The 17083-nt window shown below is 37.5% G+C and overlaps 1 protein-coding gene across 1 annotated transcript in view; it reads right to left on the reverse strand.

The window, feature by feature from the left end:
* The window catches only part of LOC124127363 (F-box protein MET30-like), a 42278-nt gene extending 25273 nt beyond the window's left edge, over window positions 1–17005 (reverse strand). The window contains exon 1 of the mRNA XM_048384339.1: window positions 16814–17005. Within this exon, the coding sequence (XP_048240296.1) occupies window positions 16814–17005 (192 nt within the window). The remainder of the gene's footprint in view (window positions 1–16813) is intronic.
* Window positions 17006–17083: the final 78 nt, after the last annotated feature.

The raw sequence follows: 17083 nt of genomic DNA on the forward strand, positions 1-17083 counted from the left end.
TACACAAATACCCACCAACACAACATTCAGCAAAACAAACATGGCTTCTTGAGTATGAGGAGCACAATAATTTGATTGGACAAGAACGTGAAGGTGACTGTTTAGAACAGGAATACATGATACTTTTTATAGATAGCAACTTATTTTATTCTTTTTATATTTTTATTTTCATGATCATTCACTTTAAGTTAATAAATCATTCACCTGATGAAGGAGCAAGAAGTAGCTCTGAAACATCGTGACAAGGAATAAAAGAAGTTGCTCTCCATAAAATGTGTCATGTATTCATGTTCTCCAAAGTTCTAATGCCTACAAACTCCATTCCATTGCAACAAAAGTTCGTTTCAAGGCGGCAATAGCAGTAATCTGACCATGGTTGCTGTAAATAACGGTAAGTTTTTCGATCTACCGATCACTTCGCATACGATTTGGCCGAAATTATTGTAAACATCATTATAATTATTGAATGAAATATTGAATAAAATTAATCAAATATATTGCAAACTCTAGTCCAGATAAACAGTTTTTTTTATCACCAGATATTATAATGATAGGATTAAATTGCATATTCAGTTCGGATTTGTTGACTGGTATTTCCGGTGTTACGTGATTGCCGTGATCAGCTGATAATGTTTTCTGAGATGGGGGAAAACATTGTGTCATTGGAAAACTTGAGTTTATTCAAAATGTTAGTAAATTTTGGGAGCCATGCTTTACCGCGCTATAACTGAAGCGCTCAATAACGAGGGAACACTGTACGTAACAACTTGTAATGTGTGTCAAAAGTCGTACAAAAATACGCCATTTGAAGGGGGCGTGGCCTGAATGCAAATGTCCAATTGGGATTTTACATTTTCCGAGCCCCTGCTACAAAGACTGTTTAGAACAGGTACAAAACTCATAGTGCTCTTATATAGCCACTTTTATGTACACACCCTTATGTATGCACTCACGGGTGAAGAACAGTAATTAGCAACACACTGTTACATAGTTCAGTGTCAACAAAGCTGCTTGTGACTGTGCCCAAACTCTACCTGCACGGGCAATAAGACAACTTATACAACACGTAAGCTCATTAGCCGAGCTGTATTCAAGGAACAGCAGGTATGTTCCTTAACACATGTTCTGTGGAAACCAATGCATGCCACAGCTGAGAAGAAAATAAGAAACTGGCTCTGGATTTTTTCAATTCATAACAAACAAATATCAGCAGTTTAGCTTTAAACACTGTCACTGTTCAGTAAAATAAATACATTCTTCAATCAGCAATGCTTGTTAAATATCATATCCCATGATACTGTTTTTATCATGATTATTTCACAGTGTACTGTGATAAAAGCCTGTATTACCAACAGTGTTTTAAATCTTAAACCCAACAAGAGTCGGGCAGGTGACCCAACAGTGTTGCCTGCCCATCTTAAAAGTTACCTGCCTGCATTCAGGCATTATAATTATTGAAAAAACATGAAAACTGAGACAAATCTTATCTTGATTCAGTTGAAATAATGCTAACAATTACTTGAGAATCTACGAGGAGTTATGATGAAACTGAATATGTAAGTAGTCTTAAAATTATCTGCCAGACAGTCGGGCAGGGGGAGGAAAATATCATGCGGCCCAACAGAAAAGTTACCAGCCACGGGCAGGTGGGCAGGCAATTTATTTGGACACTAATTACCATAGCATATGCATGTATTACTGTGGTGTAAGCCTGTATCACTGCCAAGTCAGCCCTTCAAAAAAAAAAATTTTTTAAATGTTTCTTTGATTGTAGAAAATGTGCTTATGTTGTTATTCACATTTTTCAAACACTCATTTGCCCAATTACCAACTTTTAGTCTTCAAAACAAAAATTGTATTAATGTGGTATATCAAAAACAAATCCTCATATTTTTTTAATCCAAGTATATTCAGATGATCTGTCAAAATGTCCACAAATTGCCTCATTAAAGAACTGTTGTGAGGTGGTATGACACTGGCAGAGTGATACAGTCCTAATCAATACTAATCTATCACCATCACTGATGTCTGCCTCGCTACACTACCACACACAGGAATGAACACGTGACATCAGAAAACAGAAGACCATGCTTTAGGCCATAATAACGGAATTATTTGATTTTCATCCGTGTCCAACTCACTACCAGACCCTTAAACTCACACCACGCTGTCCGCATGAATCTACAGATAAAAAACATCGCTACATGAGTTCCCTTCTTCCCTTTCTGGATGAAATACACCATATACAAAACACAGAAAAAGAAATGTTTGTCGTCATCGCGTGGGTCTTCTTAAACCTGGGGGCACAGGTGGCACAGTCGTCTAAGGCGCCGTGATTCGCTGTGCAGTGTTGCATCCCTTGGGCATGCCAGAAACCTATGATTGTGGGTTCGAATCCCAGTTCATTATGTTTCTAGGTTTGTCAGCACCGTACCCATGCTCGTGGGTTTCACCAAAGTGGTAAACGTCTGAGACCTGCATTACTTCGGGCTTTCCTCCCACATTAAGCTGACACGCCGCAATATAACTGGAATACTGTTAAAAGCGGCGTTAAACCCAACTCACTCACTCTTCTTAAACATAGCGGGTTAATAAAATTTTGCCCGGTTCTAATTTCAGCCATTCCTAATTTTCCACATTTTAGATTTTTCTATGGCGCCTTCAGAATTCAAGCTTGTTTGCCATGATACAATATATACAAAACTATTACCAGTTTTAAAATCTGAAATTGATGAGAAACATTTTCTTGTGGCAATAGTCCTACCAAACATGTGAATCACATACGTCAGCTGGTGACAAGCTTAATGTACAAAGCTGTCATGAATAATTTGTTTAAGAAAATATATATCTGAAAAACAAAATCCCTCCTGTCTGGTATTTCTTTAACAAATTGGAGGAAAACCTGATGATTATTTTATTGTGGCCTTATCAAAATTGTTTATTTTAAATAAGATATTGATCATCTAGCTGCCACTCTTTGAGTCCTACAGAAAATGCACCTAATATGAAATGACTTAATCCCTCCTATTGATCGCTAGATTTACAGTAATCCACCATATTGATTTTTTACAAGATGAATAGAAAATGTATTTATTAGCCAATGAAAAGACAATTAACAGGCACATATTTTATTGAGCTATCGACACGACACAGAGCAGTACCAAAAAAGGGCAGAAACTCAGTGGAAATGAGGTATTAGGGCAACAATAGATGTGACGGTAATTCAGAATAAACTGTCCGTCACTGAGGGTCTGCCGCCATTCACCTGGTAATCCCAGGATCAACTCAACACCCTAATGCTCCCAGGTTGTAGTCACACATCCATAAATAAGTAAAGAAAAGGGTTATGTAGGGTAGTATTAGGGCAGAGAAAGTTCTTTCTTGTGCCTGAAATTAAGGCACAAAATTCCAACTGAACTAGTTAAAAAACTTAAAAGTTCTTTCTTGTTGTGCCTGAAATTGCTTTACTAAAATTCCAGTTGAACTAATCTGAAAATGGCTTGCCGTATTTGAGGTAATAAGTTCCCCGCTCTAATAAGCGCCCACTGCGATATTTGCTAATATATTGGCTAGTGAACAATCCCAATTAGCACCCCTTACGATTGATCAATGTACACAAGACTTATTTATTCGTGTATAATACGCACTCGTGTGTTATATGCAACCGCGGAGACATTCCGGGCATACGTTCTATCCTCTAGGCCACGGAGACGGTCCAGGCAGACGCTCTATCCACTAGACCATGGAGACGGTCCAGGCAGACGCTCTATCCACTAGACAACAGAGACGGTCCAGGCAGACGCTCTATCCACTAGACCATGGAGACGGTCCAGGCAGACGTTCTATCCACTAGACCACGGAGACGGTCCGGGCAGACGCTCTATCCACTAGACCACGGAGACGGTCCGGGCAGACGCTCTATCCACTAGACCATGGAGACGGTCCAGGCAGACGCTCTATCCACTAGACAACGGAGACGGTCCGGGCAGACGCTCTATCCACTAGACCACGGAGACTGTTCTTCATACATTGCAGCACAAACACACGATACCGAGGATCTATTCCATCTCGGAAACGCCATTGGATTGGGTCTCAAAAGAGTGACGATATTTATGTTAATTCATAAGTTAACAAAGCCATTACAAATCTCATATTGAAGACTCGTGAAGTTCCGGGGTAGAATAGGTCTTCAGCAATCCTTGCTTGCCGTAAAAGGTGTCTATGCTTATCGTAAGAGGCGACTAACGGGATCCAGTGGTCAGGCTCGCTGACTTGGTCGATGCATGTCATCGATCCCAATTGCGTGGATCGATGCTCATGATGTCAATCACTGGATTGTCTAGTCCAGACGCGATTATTTTCAGACTGCCATCATACAGATGGAATATTGCTGCGTGCAGCGTTAAACTACAAACAAGTAAAACGGAATAGCCATTGGATTGGGTCTCCAAAGGATGCGATATTTATGTTAATTCATTAGTTAAGTAACCTATTGATTATAAATCTCATATTGAATTTCCTTAAAATTGAACTTTAGTTAGCTTATTTCCATGTTCAGCTTGAAACCACCTCGATCAAAACTACTCCCAAAACAGTGCCCTATCAGAACAAATACTACTGCTATCTAGATCTATAAGTACAAAGTGCAGAATAACTTATACCTCCTCAAATAGAACTCCACTTACAGAAAGCCTTTAAGTGTTGTATAGCCCAAAGTCAAATTGCCTCCCCTCAAATCACCAAGTACCAAACTTGCAATACAACAGTAGCCACAGGATAAGAAGAATGTCAGCCTGTTGCAAATATATGTATACAAGTACATGTGCACTGAATACAAGTACACGTTTGTTTGTTTGTTTGTTTAACGCCGCACTCAGCAATATTTCAGCTATATGACAGCAGTTTGTAAATAATAGTCTCTAGACCAGACAATCCAGTGAATGACATCATGAGCACTGATCCAAGCATTTGGGATACGATGACATGCTTCAACCAAGTCAGCGAGACTGACTACCCGATCCTGTTAGTCGCTTCAAACGACAAGCACAGTCGCCTTTGCAAGTACACGTACACTGATGTCACTAATATATGTATATCGGCAATGATAATTAATTATTAGATTTTCATTCAAATTTTTAAAAATATGTTTTGGGAGGCATTTTATTTCTTTATTACAGCTGACTGATGTGAATCACCATCCTTGATAGTCCAGGGTATAATATCTCCATTTTGTTACGCAAAATACCCTGGACACATTTGCCACCATAGCTTCATTCTGAGTCCGGGTGGTATGATACAAGGTTGATAATAATCTGTCCAATCAAATTAGCCTGTTCTTGATTCAACAAGTGGCGATATCTCCAGTACTTAGCTGACTTTGATGCATGATACAGTAAATACCCCTGGTACACCTCACACCACAAGGAGTCCCTCCCTATCTTACTACTCATGAAAACAATTTGTCTAGTAAAAAGATCATTTATAAAAGTCCTTTGATTCGATGAGATATAGCGAGGGCTTGCTCCTACAAGGAAGAAATTTTGTAATTAGATATATATCAAACCTGTGTTCAGGAGTGTCATTGGATTGACCCTGAAAAATTCTGTGCTTAATTAGTTTGTTTATTGTTTAATGCCGCACTCAGCATGCTCAGCAATATTCCAGCTATATGCAAATAATCGAATCTGGACCAGACAATCCAGTGATTGATATCATGAGCATCAATCCACACAATTGGGATACGATGACATGCATCAACCAAGGGAGCCTGACCACCCGATCCCGTCAGTCGACACTTACGACAAGCATAGTCGCCTTTTATGACTGAGTTGGTGATATGGGTCAGAGATGGTGACTTCACTTTCAAATCAAAGCAATGGCAGCGAATGGGTCCAGGGTATTTAGCACAATGGAGGGGTAATACCCTGGATAACTGAGGATGATTCACATGAAGCATGAACGTTTGGTAGGACATCTTCTCTGGCGTATTTCATCAAGTTAAGAAAGATGGCAACACGCGATTGCTTCATCTGCTGGTTCATAGCCAATAACATGATGCTTCAATACACACAGGGATGAATATCTATTACTTATATATCATGGCTTTATACAGTTAACAAATTATTCCTGTTAGCAGCAATCGGCTGGAAAAATCAGTTACCGTATTCGACGTAATAAGCGCCCAGGGCGCTCTCAAAATTAGAAATGGGGGCGCTTATTAGAATATTATTTTGAGTTGAAAGATCGTAAATTTTGTGGTTTATGCAAACATCCTGAAATGTTTACATACGACAGATATATTTTTCAAGAATTTAATTGCCCATAATTAAGGGTGATATAACACACGAGTGCGTAATATGCACGAATAAATAAGTCTTGCGTACATTGATCAATCGGAAGGGGTGCTGATTGGGATTGTTCACTAGCCAATATATTAGCAAATATCGCCGTGGGCGCTTATTAGAGCGGGGCGCTTATTACGTCGAATACGGTACTAGTAGTAGTAAAGTAGCAGTAGTAAAATGTTTATCAAAGTGTCACACACACAACATGTACTATATAAAATTGATGCACATAAGACAAAAGGTGTATGGACTGCGTCCAGCCAGACATTGGCTCATGAGACACTATATACAATATAAACAAAATATATACATAATATATATCATGATATATAATGTGAGAGGTCGGAAATTTTGCTACGAAATCAGAAGGCTCACAGGAAACAATAAGAAACTCCTCGATTCAACAACGAAAGAAAAAGAAAGGATTGATAGAGAGAGGTAATTTAATAAATGAATAGTTACTTAATGGGATATTTCAACTGGGTCACTGCACTGTTCTACCTTATTAATCCTCATTAAATTCCAGATAAGTAGAGTTGGTTGAGTGGATCCATATCTCTGGATACACTTAGCTTTGCAGCTAACAATATCTGTAAACTTTTCACAGTCTGTATTCCAGTCCGGCTGCGCTTCTTTACCAGTTGAATGAGACATTTATATGATATTTTGTCAAATTAATATTTGTATAATGATTCATAACTACGGAAACCTTTTAGGACCATTTGTTTTAATAAAAATATTTCGATTGTATCTTGAAATTTCAACTTAGTATCTTGAAATTTCAACTTCTGTATTTTGAAATTTCAACATATTATCAAAAAAAAATGGAAAAAAAATGGTCCTAAAAGGCTTCCGTAGTTTCATACGTATCATATAAATGTCTCATTACATGATGGTAATCTACCATTTCCTAACGAATAAAGTCTCAAAAACCTCAAAAATTTAACCGTTTGGAATGTAAGTGCAGAAAGGGTGTTTATTTTTTTATGTGACTATCTTCATATTAATTTAAGAAAAAAGATAATTTTCGGAATAAACATGAAACAGATTTAATACTTTCTTAAAATTTGTTAATATAAAAACATGCCACTCGGGTCCCACATTTTAACTAATACATGCCACAACAACAACAACATAACAGTCATATCGCAACCTGAACTAAGTTGGTAAACTACTGCTGTTCATTCAAGCCATAAATCCTCATCAAAAACAGCTGATACACAATCCGCGATAAATATGTCCACTTGATTTATGCAGTAGCGATTTGACGTCCATTTTCTGATATACAAGAAGAGCATGCTATGCCAAGGGTTGCCAGGATATGTCCCCTCTCGACTGTAGGCGACTTATCATGCCCGAGGGCTTCAGTAGTCATTGAGGAAATCTCAAGTACACATTATACGTCAGCAACCATATAATGTCCTTTAAGCTATTATCTGATCTCTCTCAAGAGCTTCCTGGCTATAGACAGACAATTACAAATTTATATCGTACTTGAATTTGTCTGATGTTTGGACTCACTAACTGATTGTGGTTTTGTCTTAAGCTGTAAGTGATGATATAAATATTGAACAGTTTATCATCCATGTTGTAAGGGGCGGTCGGGTAGCCTAGTGGTTAAAGCCTTCGCTCGGCACGCCGAAGACCCGGGTTCGATTCCCGACATGGGTACAATGTGTGAAGCCCATTTCTGGTGTCCCCCGCCGTGATATTGCTGGAATATTGCTAAAAGCGGCATAAAACCATACTCACTCACTCACTCCATGTTGTAAACAGCTGTCTTTAACAGATGCAGGAGGCAGCATAAAAAAGATATGTCTGGGTTAACTTACATTTGACATTCCCCCCAAAATATTTTCTTACATATGAGAAATACTTTTTGTTATAAAAATGAACTGTGAGTATGACTGTTTTATTTGTTTAAATATTATTTCAAAAATTTCTTTAAGAAATTAACCTAAAATAAATCATTACCTTATCTATTATTTTATTTTTATTATTTGCATATTAAGAAAATCAATAAAACAAGAAAATATATATTTAGCCTGACATTAAAAAATAGCAGATATACAGGAACTTTATCAATCTTCATCAAAACTTGTCCAATATTTCAAGAAATATCTTCCCTTTTTTCTCAATCACTTTAATGACCGTGAAGATCCGGGGTAAAATAGGTCTTCAGCAACTGGTTTGCCGTAAAAGGCGACTAAGGTGGCGTATGAGATGGCTAACGGGATCGGTTGCTCAGGCTCGCTGACATGGTTGATGCATGTCATCGATCCCAATTGCGTGCATCGAGGCTCATGATGTCAATCACTGGATTGTCTGGTCCAGACTCGATTATTTACAGATCGCCATCATATGGCTGGAATATTGCTGAATGCGGCGTTAAACAACAAACAAACAAACAAAAACAATCACTTTAGGCTTAGTCCTTCAAACATACATATTAGTCCTTAAAACATTACATATACAACAGTAGAGATAAACTGTAAATTGAAACTGTAAAGTTTGAAATTACAACTTAGCTAAAATAACATTCAATGTATTATGAAGTTTAACATTGCTGTTGTAGACATGCAGTGTCAAGAGGAGGCCTGTGAGTGAGTGAGTGAGTGAGTGAGTGAGTGAGTGAGTGGTTTTACGCCACTTTTATCAATATTCAAGCAATATCACGGCGGGGGACACCAAAAATGGGCTTCATGCATTGTACCCATGTCGGGAATCAACCCGGGTCTTCGCTGTGACAAGGGAATGCTTTAACCACTAGGCTAACCGAGGCCTTATGTTATACAGCAAAACAACATCCATAGCACATAGACAAGCATGTCATACGAGACTGTATTCTATTCATATCAGGTGTTGGTATTCCCTTCCGCTTGATTAACTCCCAAAGTAGATCCCCACTATCAGAGACCCATTCACAATACCTGGTCATAAAGAGGAAAAGAAATCCTTTATCAAGCTGAGGTCGACCTTTCATTTGGAGTTATTCAAGTGTACTAAACCTACTCTGCTTTATATACATCGCTTGTTAGATGACTTGGAACTGATTTTGTGTTAACCTTGGAACTATCACTTTAACAATATCCATTGTGGAATCCGAGAAATAAACATACAGAGATTATCCGTTTGGGGAGGGAAAACCTTTATGCTTCATACTGTTGTCAACACAACTGATTATAACAATGAATGTGACCTTTATCCACAGATTTATAACAGTAGTCTTAGCAAGGTAAATAGCATTGTATAGTATGATGAACAGTACTTTGAGCTTTGAGAAAGGATCAAAAGTTCACATTGAAAAGGTGTTCCTAAACCACTGATGCTTTAGGTTCATTTACTAAACAACAGACTCAATATTGTGAAAAGAATTTTTCTGTTCAAGATTGGTGCCAACTTTTTTATATAGTATTAAATTTCATAAAATGGCACTGAAAATATGTCTGAAGGTCAACATCATGATATGTAAACAAGTAAACTGTCATGTATTTTAAGATGATTAATTCAAAAACAATTTTCAGAAACACTTAAGTCCCCGTCTTCCTGTCATAACGACTGATTTGGGACAACCATTGTCTGAATAAACAATTAATTCCAAAGACTAATTACCTCATAGCCATTTATGTATATGACTTGAAACACTTAATTGCTGTTATTTATAAGAAGCTAAACCAATTTGTTAATCCTCATTGTATTGTACATTGAGTCCATGCTGTCACTTCCTACCGAAAACTATATGCCAACCTCTTGCATTGGGTATATGCAAATAATTATTAGCAGCGTGCACCGATGCGTTGTAACTGTCATGCACTCAAAATGTATAAAATGATCAAAACTAATCCTGAATATACATTATTGCCAATATTTCCCGCTAGACCTCAGAAGTGATGGTTAAAGGGCTGCTGTGATCATAGCAAGTTATGTTAACCGTAATTATTGCTACTGAGCTATGGCTGGGACAGGTAACTCGGGTACTCGGGTCGGGTGGGTCATGAGTAGGACCCGGGTACCCACTAGACCACCCAGAACCGTTATTAGTCATGTGATATATTGTTTAATGACAAAAACTCACTCGACCTGAGTTGTTACACTACAAGTCGCTAATGTTCTCATTTCTTTATGATGATACACACATTCCTTTTGACCTGCATATGTTTGAAAAAACTTCAGTCACGTTCCGTGAACGCATGATCTGATCGTTTGATACATGTATCTAAATCATAGGTCACTGCCTGGGCTGTGGTGAAACAATTCCCAATCAGACATCTTGTTCCCAACTCTTGAGAGGGTCAGATAATATGGGGACGGATACCCGGGTAGTAGATTAGGACTAAGCCATGACTTTATTAGAAACTTTGTCTTAAAATACCTAAATAAACTTAAAGGAAAATATAACAGCCAATCAGATGGCTCTCTACTTTGTGTGCTCTAAAACAGTGATGGCCAAAACATCACATGAGCCAGCAAAGAACACTATTAAAGAGATCTGCTAGGTTCAAGCCAATAGGTTGTCTTGATAGTTTCATCAAGTATTTGTCAGCTAATTTATATTATATTATGTATGAACATGCCAGATTGTCAGTCTGGCAGTGAATGATAGCCCTAAGTTTGCACAAAGCCAAGTTGGAGTGTCAGATAAGGACATAATTACAATTGATGTCTAATCCGACACTGGAAATTAGAGCCAGTACTTTGAGACTTTAGATTTTATTGTTTGTGACCTTTACCTTCACCTTTAACCTCATGACAGATGCCAAAAGAATTCCCAAGGGTCATGGAAAATAATGGCAGCATTTCTCCACCAATGTCAGTAGTCTTTACGTGGAATCCCAAGATAAAACTCTGACCATATGCTAATTTAAAACAGCAGTTTCACAATGCTGCTTATTCATTTTGAGTATTTGCTTCACAGGCTCAATATTTAACATCATATTGTCTCTATCATGGTCTTTGCAACAATTCATTTTCAAAAAGGGCACAGACAGGAGTGGTGGTCATTGGAAGAAACTGATTAACTGGGCTGTTGATGATGTTCATTTAGTTTCTATTTACTTACCTCACCTGAGACAGTTTGCTGAAAAAAACTGTTAAACATCATTCAAACATGGTTGAACCATTGATTGTGTCCATCGTAAGCCAATCTGCCACCTGTGTTTAATAGACGTTAACTGACAAATGTCTCACACTTAATCATTATCAACTCACAACAAATAATTCAGTTGTAGGCTCTCACAAAGCAAGGATCAATGCAACATATTCATTGCTCCAAGAATATCATGAACCTAAAGTTACTTTAGTGCTGCATTGACTGACATAAAAAAAACGACATGAGCAGGAAAACACAGTATTCTCTGGGGCAGCATGACATCAGTAATACAGTATTCTCTGGGGCAGCATAACATCAGTAATACAGTATTCTCTGGGGCAGCATGACATGAGTAATATAGTATTCTCTGGGGCAGCATGACGTCAGTAATACAGTATTCTCTGGGGCAGCATGACATCAGTAATACAGTATTCTCTGGGGCAGCATGACATCAGTAATACAGTATTCTCTGGGGCAGCATGACATCAGTAATACAGTATTCTCTCAGTAATACAGTATTCTCTGGGGCAGCATGACATCAGTAATACATTATTCTCTGGGGCAGCATGACGTCAGTAATACAGTATTCTCTGGGGCAGCATGACATCAGTAATACAGTATTCTCTGGGGCAGCATGACATAAGTAATACAGTATTCTCTGGGGCAGCATGACATCAGTAATACATTATTCTCTGGGGCAGCATGACGTCAGTAATACATTATTCTCTGGGGCAGCATGACGTCAGTAATACAGTATTCTCTGGGGCAGCATGACATCAGTAATACAGTATTCTCTGGGGCAGCATGACATCAGTAATACAGTATTCTCTGGGGCTGCATGACATCAGTAATACAGTATTCTCTGGGGCAGCATGACATCAGTAATACAGTATTCTCTGGGGCAGCATGATGTCAGTAATACAGTATTCTCCGGGGCAGCATGACACCAGTAATACATTATTCTCTACATCAGTAATACAGTAATCTCTGGGGCAGCATGACATCAGTAATACAGTATTCTCTGGGGCAGCATGACATCAGTAATACAGTATTCTCTGGGGCAGCATGACGTCAGTAATACAGTATTCTCTGGGGCAGCATGATGTCAGTAATACATTATTCTCTGGGGCAGCATGACATCAGTAATACAGTATTCTCTGGGGCAGCATGACATCAGTAATACAGTATTCTCTGGGGCAGCATGACGTCAGTAATACAGTATTCTCTGGGGCAGCATGACATCAGTAATACATTATTCTCTACATCAGTAAAACAGTAATCTCTGGGGCTGCATGACATCAGTAATACAGTATTCTCTGGAGCAGCATGACAACAGTAATACAGTATTCTCTGGGACAGCATGACATCAGTAATACATTATTCTCTGGGGCAGCATGACATCAGTAATACAGTATTCTCTGGGGCAGCATGACATCAGTAATACAGTATTCTCTGGGGCAGCATGACATCAGTAATACAATATTCTTTGTGAATACAGTACTTAAGAAAAAGTCATAATGAGACCAATCTACTTCTCTTCCCAGCGCCAATTACCCTCCATGTGTTCACATGAACAGCGATGCTTAGCAAAAAGACAGGGATTAATCAGAGAACATTTCTTCTTTTATAAACTGTAATCCTACATTTTGCCTCTCTATGTAGTAAAATGGCCAAGCTGGTGCATTGAAGTAAATATCACACATTCGCCCAGGGCGCTCTCAAAATTAGAAATAGGAGGCTCTTATTAGAATATTATTTTGGTGGAAAAAAAAACAGTGTTGAAAGATAAATTTCATGGTTATGCTGACAGCCTGAAATGTTTATGTACGACAGATATATTTTTCAAGAATTTTATTGCCCATAATTAAGGGTGCATATAGCACACAAGTGTGTATTATACGAGAATAAATTAGTCTTGTGTACATTGATCACTCGGAAGGGGTGCTAATTGGAATTGTTTGCCAGCCAATATATCAGCAAATGTCACCGTGGGCACTTATGACATCGAATACAGTATCCATTATTACATTGAAGTAAATATCACACATTCGTAGTGGATGAATGTAATTATCCATTATTACATCATTATTTACGTCTGAATAGTGTATTTGTTATCAAAATGTTTAACACCTAATTAAACCAACTATCTGGCATATCTGGTAATATTTGGTAGATTTTCCCGCACATATTTTACGAGACAATATAACAAAACAGCTTTTAGGAGTGATTTGAAATTAATTAATTACAAAGAAATAAAAATGAAAAGTAGAGTTAAAAAATTCACTCAATACAATGTTTCATCTAGACACAGGTTGCATTGACATACCGTATTCGATGTAATAAGCGCCACGCTCTTATAAGTGCCCACGGCGACAATTGCTAATATATTGGCTGGTGAACAATCCCAATTAGCACCCCTTCCGATTGATCAATGTACACAAGACTTATTTATTCCCATATAATACACACTCGTGTGTTGTATGCACCCTTAGTTATGGGCTTATAAATTTTGGAAAAATGTATCTGTCGTACATAAACACTTCAGGCTGTCAACATAAACCACAAAATTTATTTTGCAACTCTGTTTTTTCACCAAAATAATATTCTAATAAGAGCCCCCTATTTCTAATTTTGAGAGCGCCCTGGGCGATTATTATGTCGAATATGGTAAGTCTAGCTGTTTTCTTTTCCGACAAAAAACTCTTGAAATTTATTTTTTGTAAAAACATAAAAATATGCATATTTCAGTCACTTACAAACAAATTTACAATTTAAATTGGCTGAGGTAGGTAAAATTGTACAAAAATGTGTATAATATTAGAACATCTATAGTCTTTAATGTCATGTTTCTATGATCAAATATCAATATATAGGTAAAAGTTATTTCATAAACAGAAATATATACCCTTGGGACATACGGGTTCCTAGGTTCATCAGAAACCAGTTTTCATTCCTCACAACATACACATCTACACATCTCCCTTTGGCACTAAACATGATCAAATATCATTATTCAGGTAAAACTGATTTCATAAAAAGAAATATATACCCTTGGGACATACAGGATCCTAGGTTCCAACACATTCTTCTACTCAGTGCTAAATAGTTATGTCTTGAATTATAACCATTCAGGTTTAGACACAAACATCAAAGATAGATCAATTTCCATCAGTATAATACACCAGACCATTTCATTACCGTGTTTTATAAGCAATATTTCCTATTGCAATAAAATATTCTATAAGAGTGTTCCATTATCCGGACGTCTATAAGCAAGCACAGCTTAGTACCGTTTATCCATGATGTGGTGAAGTTATGACACAAACATATTTCATACATTAGTTGAAAACAACTAGGCCAAGGGGATTAACTTGTCAAATCAGATATTTATGATGTGAGCAAATAGCTTTTGATAATATATTTGTGATTTGACAGCTCTATTCTGTATTGGTCCTGGCTTCAATATCTCTTAAAGACATATAGAAATCCTGCCCATTTACAGACATCAATAAGCACTAATCTGGTACTGTGTGGTGTAACATTGTGGCGTTGGGTTAAATTGCTGACAGTCTAGCTTCTCAGTTTATATGTTCAGATAACATGCAGATAACAGGAAAATAGACGTATTCATGCTAGGGTAATTGTAGTTCATTGGCAAAAATAGTGTGTGAGTAAGTGTGGCAATTAGTGTGAAATACAGTTGTAGCATATATGCAGGAAAAAAGCCGTATCATGCTAGGGTATTTGTAGTTCATTGGCAAAAATAGTGTGAGAGTAAGTGTGGCAATTAGTGTGAAATACAGTTGTAGTATATATGCAGGAAAACAGCCGTATTCATGCTAGGGTAATTGTAGTTCATTGGCAAAAATAGTGTGAGAGTAAGTGTGGCAATTAATGTGAGATACAGTTGTAGCATATATGCAGGAAAATAGCCGTATTCATGCTAGGGTAATTGTAGTTCATTGGCCAAAATAGTGTGTGAGTAAGTCTGGCAATTAGTGTGACATACAGTTGTAGCATATATGCAGGAAAATAGCCGTATTCATGCTAGGGTAATTGTAGTTCATTGGCAAAAATAGTGTGAGAGTAAGTGTGGCAATTAGTGTGAAATACAGTTGTAGCATATATGCAGGAAAATAGCCGTATTCATGCTAGGGTAATTGTAGTTCATTGGCAAAAATAGTGTGAGAGTAAGTGTGGCAATTAGTGTGAAATACAGTTGTAGCATATATGCAGATACGATATACTATCTTATAGGGCTGGGACGGGTAACTCGGGTTGTGGTCGGGTGGGTACTGAGCAGGACTACCCGGATCCGTGGTTAGTCTAGTATTATATTGTTTAATGACAAAACTTATCTAAAATTCTATTGTCACACTATAAGTCACTAATGTTCCATTTCTTTCTGACTATGCACGCATTCCTTCTGACTTTTATATGTTTGAAAAAAAAAGATAAAACTTCATGCAGTAAACATCAGTGTATGCATGACCAGATCATTTTATATATGTATCTAAATACATTTTGCCAGGACTACGGTCAAACTTTTCCCAATCGGACAGTTTGTACCTTTCTCTTGAGACCTACAGTGGGTACTCGGGTAGGGTCAGGTAATAGGGGGGTGGGTACCCAGGTAGTAAATTTTGACTCATCCCAGCCCTACTATCTTGCAATACACTAATTTAGGTCACACTATAAATGTAATTATTGGACTGGACAGTACGCCTGGTCAGCACTACTTTCTGATTGCATCTATATTTGTAACATCTGTTGAATTTTATACAGCATCCTTTATTATGTTAGATGTATGAGAACTTGGTTGATTGTGTGTATGAAATGAAACTGATTGAATAATCCTTTGTTACTTACTGATATGTGAAAATAACTGAAGTGTGAATATGAAGAAATAATATCTAAAGTTTTTGTTTTTCTAGATTATAGTGATAATTTATTTTCAACAGGTGAAATTTGGGAGTAAAGGTCAGACTGACAATCCTGTTCTACAAGCTAAAATACTGTTGGTAAACAAAATTGTAACACTCTCCTTACTTATCTACAAATTAAATAAAGGTCAAACATTAATTATAAAAAATATCAGATATCATATATATTTGAATCAACAAATTTTATTGCAATTCCATGGTTTTTTTTAAATAAAATTATTCCCTAAGCATGTTTCACTGATACCAACCAAATATTAAACTGATACAGATATATATTAAACATTTATCAAGGTTGTTTATATCCATAACTGCACAATGAAAACAAAAACAGTCCAGAGACAGTTAGTAAATAATGACAAAAATTAAAAACTTTTTTTTTTATATTCCACATAAAAAAATATAAATGTATACATTTATATCTGTTGCGCATTTCTTACCTCATCGTGGTCCCAGCGTTCAAGCCATATCGCTACTTTATCCAGCTGTCTGTCAAACTCAACACTGCTTGGGGTGGGGTGAACACCCCCGTGCCCCCTCCAAGTCACACCCCCTCCTATATCCCGACCCCCTTGGCCCTCGAGCAATCCAATCTTTGGAAACGAGCTGCGCATCTTCTCTACTTTGTTCATTTTAAACAGTTACAAGACTCGTCAAACTTGCGCTAGTCCCATTATGTCAATCATTCTATAGAATAAGCCCGTGCTACT

Source organism: Haliotis rufescens, unplaced genomic scaffold (assembly GCF_023055435.1).
Source record: "Haliotis rufescens isolate VD_foot unplaced genomic scaffold, xgHalRufe1.0.p SCAF_5, whole genome shotgun sequence".
Taxonomy (NCBI): Eukaryota; Metazoa; Mollusca; class Gastropoda; order Lepetellida; family Haliotidae; genus Haliotis; species Haliotis rufescens.